At 48.7% G+C, this 6,000-nt stretch overlaps 1 protein-coding gene across 1 annotated transcript in view; it reads left to right on the top strand.

Annotated features, from left to right (window-relative positions):
* The first annotated feature begins 2,720 nt into the window (after positions 1–2,720).
* NUAK1 (NUAK family kinase 1) overlaps positions 2,721–6,000 on the top strand; it is a 46,280-nt gene continuing 43,000 nt past the window's right edge. Inside the window, exon 1 of the mRNA XM_010221131.2 lies at positions 2,721–2,969. Within this exon, the coding sequence (XP_010219433.2) occupies positions 2,721–2,969 (249 nt within the window). The remainder of the gene's footprint in view (positions 2,970–6,000) is intronic.

Below are 6,000 nucleotides of genomic sequence, written 5' to 3'. Positions count from 1 at the left end.
TCTATGTCCATTCTAACATTTTTTCTCCCTTCTTCTGTGACTTTTCTCCTCTTGGTATTCTTATACATATTGTGAAGGATGTGATTTACTATTCGCTCTACTGTTATTATTCTGGCAGCGACAAGGATAATATTCATTGCAAAGCTGACAGAATGTTAAGAATTAAAAAGAAATATTTCCATTTAATTGCATGTACTTCTATATTTATCATCATTTCCTGTTGCTATTGCTGCGACATATGAGTATATAAAGTTTCCTGTGTCCCATTTTAATGTGCAGATTTGATTTGCTTAATGCCCTTTGGCTTCTCACGCGAGACAGCGGAAATTTAAAGGGAAAAATAGTTATCTTTAATACTACATGTTGCTGATACTTATGCCATTTTAAATATGGCATTTCTCATTTTGGAGCTTCTGGAAATATATTATGCTTTAAATCTGTCCCTTTGCAATATGTAACAATGATTCACCGATTTCCTTATGTAACTGATGGTGTATGCTTCCAGGTAGTTAAAAGAGAGTACCCTCCTTGGAATATTAGTAAGGCTCATGACTATAACACAAATGAAAACTCTTTTCTTCATGGGGACCACTGCTTTCCAGCTATTTAAGAGGTGTAAAGGCCCTGGATTTGGCTACTCTGAATGCTAGCCTAAAGGGAGCTTCCAGAGAGCTGGAGGTGAACGTAGCTGGACACTCCTCCCTGCTGCCTTCTGCAAGGACGAGCCATCGTGGAGCTGCTGTTGTACTGCAGACCCTGGAGAACTAATGATCATTATGACCCCTGATGAACTGTCATCTGAACAGACTGCCCTCACCTTTGCACTCTGTAAGACTGGGACTCTCATCCAATCTGTTTGAGTTGCATTGAGGCAACCCTCTGCCAGAGCAATTTTTCACTTTTTCCGACAGACCAGGTCACCTCTTCAGCTCTCCTCCAGCTCCCTCCAGCCTCCCAGTGCTGCTGCATCCTCACCCCATCCCTGCACAGTCCCTGCGCAGGGCCAGCCCTACCTCTTCTCTTCGTTCACATAGCTGAGGCACTGCTCGATTTGATGTCAGCTGGCGGGAATGCAGTAGCGCTTTGGAGTATTAAAACAATTCAGAGCTACTGAAGTAGCCTGATTGCTTACAAAGGGAAGGCCACAGGACCTCTGTCCTTTCCATCATTAAAGCAAAGGATGGGTTTGTAGGAGGACACAGCTCTCCCTCTTGTTTGATAACAGAACGAGGTTTCCTGTATTTTTCTCTTTTTTCTTTTTAATTTTGTCATAAGTAGTTTGTGATGCACTCTGTGAAAAAAAAAAATGTCAGATTTTACTTCTCTGGGCTCAAGCCTCCCAAAGATCAAGAACTTTATGCAGGAGACATTACTTCTCCTCTGACCACTAGGGGATTCTTTTTTTTTTTTTTTTTTTTTTTCCTAAAAACGGCCAACGTGGTGCTGGCTTCTGTCAGAAAGAGGATATTGCGCTAGACAGATTTTTGGCTAGAGCCAGTCAGGCAATTCTGCTGATCCTAAAATGAAGGTAGAGCGACAGTAATTACAGAGAAACCCGTGTTTTCAAGTTTATCAGGTTAGAGGAGCTAGGGCTGTAACCTCGAAACAGTGTGCTCCCGATCACCATCTCAGTAAGGAACCTTACTAAGATGCTTCACTTCCTTATGCATGGGCCCAGCGTGCTTGAGGTGTTGAACACGAGACTCGCGCTTCGTGGCATCGGGTACCAACCCATCACCCGAGTGCCCCGACTTAGCTGACAAAGCTGAGCTTTAGCATGAGCCAACCAGTCAAATATTGGCTGAGCTCACAGAGCACCCCTTGCGTGAATATTACCCCAGCAGGACACAAGGACTGGTGACATCTGATACATTTTAACCCTGATTATAGTTTATATACCCACATTGGCTTAACTTTTCAAGATGCTTTTGCAAGAGAAATAACCAGCTTATTTGAAAACGAAGAGAAGCGTAAAAAATGGCAGTCATTTCCATTTCAAAGCTCCTGAAAGTGGAGGTGAGGGCCCCAAGAGCCCCAGATCTTGGCACTGGGCTGCGGGACGGTAAATTGCAGCAGGATCCAGGCCCAGAGAGGTTTCCTGCAGGTGGAAAAGCTGCCGGAGCTGCCAACAGCGCCCGCCGCCTGCCAAGCACAGCCAGGGGCTGGGTGCGCCCGTGCTTTCCTATGAGCTCTAACCACACGGAAACCCTACAGGAAGCCCTCGCCCGTTGGGCTACCAGGGAAAAAAAAAACAAAAAAAAACAAAAAAAAAACAGACGTTTTCTGCAAAAGAAAAAAACAACTTTCCAGCCCTCGCCTGGGTAGGGTTTTGCTGGCCCTCCATCCGCCAGCGCCCACGGCGGGTGCCCCCGCGGGGGACAACCCCAGCGGGGCGGCCGCCACGGCAGGGCCCGAGGCGCCGTTGGGCCCCGGGGCCGCCGCCGCCGCGCGCAGAGGAGGCCCCGGCGCCGCCGCCCCGTGACCGTTACCGCCGAGGCGGGAGCGGGGGCGGCCGCCCCCGCTCCCGCCTCGGCGGTAACGGTCACGGGGCGGCGGCGCGAGCTCCCCGCGGAGCGCGGCCGCCGGGGCGGGGAGCGCGGCCGCCGCCGCCCCTCGCCCGCCCCTCGCCGGCTCCGCCCGCCCCGCGGTGGCGGCGCGGGGCTGAGGCAGAGGCTGCGAGGCCGGCGGGGCGCTCAGAGCCGCGCCCGCCGCCGCGGGCCATGGAGGGCGCCGAGGCGGCCGCCCGCGGCAGCAGCAGCAGCCCCGCGCAGCCCCGCGGCGGCCCCGCGGCCGCCATGGAGGAGCCGCGCGCCGAGGCGGTGGCGGCGGCGGAGCCGAGGAAGCAGCAAGGGGTGAAGCGGCATCACCACAAGCACAACCTGAAGCACCGCTACGAGCTGCAGGAGACGCTGGGCAAGGGCACGTACGGCAAAGTGAAGCGCGCCATCGAGAGGTTTTCCGGCAGAGTGGTAAGGCGGGCTGCCCCCTAAGGAATAATAAGGATGTGATTTATTGGTGACGCTTGTTGCAGAACGAAGCCGGTGCGGGGCGTCCCGAGGGGAGGCATCCCCGAGCCGGTGCCCTGCGGAGCCGGGCGCACCTCTGACCTGCACCCGAACGCGCCTCCCTTTGCGCGCCGGTGCTTTGAGTGCCAGCCCTGGAGAGCAGTTTAATTAATTCATTCATTTGTTTATTTGGGGGGAAGTATTGTGGTTATACACCATTCTTTTAAAAAAAAAAAAAAAAGGAGAGAAAAAAAAAAAAAGAGGTACATCATTGCTATTGGAAACATAGGGTGGCTCCTAGTTTTTATTCCCTCCCCTGGGCGCACCGCACCGCTCATCCTCTTTCTCCCCCACCTGGAAATCCAGGCTTTCCTGAGCCCTGTCGCAGCGCCCAGCGGCCCCAAGCAGCTCCTAGGGCACCGCCGGGGTGTTGGAGGTTGGTGCTCCGGTTAAAGAACCGCTGCCATGCAGTCATGCTTTTGTGACCTGAACTTTGCTGACACCTAAAAAAATTGCAGGGACTGCAGCCCGGCCCCGTTGGTTTTTACGAGCCGCCGCGCAGCTCGGCCCGGCCGGCTGGCTCGGGAATGAAAGCGGCCCCGAGCGTGTCCTGCCATAACTCAGCCTCGGCGTTTCCTCGGCCGCGCGGCGCTCCAGCCGAGCACAAAAATGCGATTGAAGAAATGTACACATTACTCAGAGTTATTGTCATTTTTCCTTCACTGAAATATGTAACCATTCACGGAGGACGAGCGAATGAGAGGCAGGGATTGCCTTAAAGGCTGCCTGGAGAAAACAGATGCTTTTCTCAAGAGCTCTTAGTACAGCCTTTCATACAAGGTAGACTAATTGATTTTTTTCCACTAGACCTCATAGAAAAGCGAGGCATTTCCCTAGTGACGTTACAGGTTTTGTTTCTTTTTTCTTTTTCTTTTTCTTTTTTTTTGGTGTTCTCTGCAAGCTGAGCATGACCCAAGAGGCAGAAGCAACTGTAAAACAGAAAAAGAAATCGGAGATGCAGTGGCTTTAATCAGGGCCGTTTACTTTGCAACTGAATATCTTTGTGTCGACAGTGAAAATGAGAGTTTCAGCCAAGTTTTAGAGTCGTATCATGTATGCTTTCAGTTTATTAGCTCATTTGGAGGCTGGCTAAAGGGAAACCAGAGATGGACATCTTTGCACATGCTCACTCCAAGTGCATGAGTTTTAAAGTTTTCCCTCTTGGCTGTTTTGCAGTTTGAGGCTAACAAAAGCTCCTAGGCTATATTATTTATATAATACTAAGGATCCTTTTACAGGTAGGTAACTTGGTGGTGGATTACATAATCTAGCAAATAAACAAATATATTGAAAATACCCTTTTTTAAAGATCTGATCAATTGAGGGGAAAAAATGGACCGTGGTTTAGAACAGATACAGTTTTGGGAAGGATTTGCTCATATCTAAGGATGTAGTGTAGATGTATCTCCACAAAGTGAACAACATCTCTGGTCTTTCCATATTTTGTTTTCTGTCAGGCTATACAGCAAATGATGCTTAGATGATAGGGTCTGAGCAGCGTTCGTGTGGCTGATATCATCATGGCATTGGAGAGAGTGAAAATCAAAATACTCCCAGAATCTTAAGTGCAATAAAAATGTAACACCCACTCTATCAACTGGTATGTAGAAACTAAACAAATCCTTACGGGGGTGTTAGTTTTATATTGTCGTAATATAACCCTTGGCATATGGCACTTCATAATTATTAACTGGTCTGCAGTTGAGTTTGGGTGTAATGTTTCTATTTGAACTTTCACATCTGTGAGTGTGTGTAAAATACCCGCATTTTGTATGTTTACAGAATAAAAGCTAGTTGTCAGGAGTCCAGCCAGACCTAAGCGAGCAGAAAACGCTTCTTGCTTTCTGATGGTTTCCTTGCCTGACTGTTACAGCAAACATTCATTCCCGGCAAATTGCTTCCTGGCGGTGAGCAGAGCGCCCTGACAGGGAGTCTGGTCAGACAGGGGCAGAGTTTTCCTGCACGTTTCGTCCTTCCCCTGCCTTTCTTCTCCTCTGTTCCTACTAGTGGCCGGCATTCACGGCATGATCAAGCCTGCCTGGATGCCGCAGTGTGTCCAGCAGGGGATGCACGGAGAGAGCAGAGCGGCCGGCGCCTCCTGCCAGGACTTCCAATGCAAATTGCCTAAAACCAGAAGCTAGGTAGCGAGAGTCCCAAGGTCACTCTAGTCCAGCCTGTTTGCCTCCCGTTCTGCTACTGCTTTAGCTAATCATCTTTCTCTTTGCTCAGCGGCAAGCAGATATTTTGAAGCTGCGTGGTAACAGATTGCAAACCTGAACCTTGGAAGCAACGCTGTGTTCCCAGTAGTCAGCCCCATCCAAGTTATTCTCGTATTTGGCCTCTCTGTTTTTTGTTCGCTGACAATCTCTTTAGCCGTACTGCGTTTTGCAGAGATATTTGCATGATTAGCCAGGCTTTTAATAGGAAACATGAACTTTGGATTTGCTGCCATCTGTATGGCTACAATAAACAGCTCAAGCGTGAAACAGAAATTGGCAAATTTGAGTTAATGAAATAAAAGGGTGAGAAGACAGTTCAATCCGAGGTACATGTATGCTTTAGTCTTGTGCCATTGAAAAATCAATAGCAAGATCTCTCTTGACTGGAATGGAAGTAATACTTGGCACTCATCAATAGGTTATGTTTATTTGAACAGTTATAGTTTCTTTATCTTTGCTTTTATCTTGCTGAAATGTGATCATAAAGTTTCCTGCAGTAAAGCTCCGGGGTAGATTGTATGATATATTTAGTTTGTTATTGGAAACAACGTAGGTGAATTTGTGTATTTGTTACCACAGTGACTGCAGGCTGTATTGCATACTGCCCGAAGCAGTTAAAATAATGCCCAGCACATGATGGATGAGGTGCCCCATTTTGCCAGCAAAATTTCCTTCATTAGTACTGGCTCAGCATACGCTGTCTAACTTATGATATT

The sequence above is a fragment of the Tinamus guttatus genome, unplaced genomic scaffold (assembly GCF_059628265.1).
Source record: "Tinamus guttatus ecotype Peru unplaced genomic scaffold, ASM5962826v1 Tinamus_guttatus_pri_ptg000125l, whole genome shotgun sequence".
Classification (NCBI taxonomy): domain Eukaryota; kingdom Metazoa; phylum Chordata; class Aves; order Tinamiformes; family Tinamidae; genus Tinamus; species Tinamus guttatus.
Note: the sequence above shows the minus strand (reverse complement) of the source record. Positions and strands in the feature narration are given on the sequence as shown.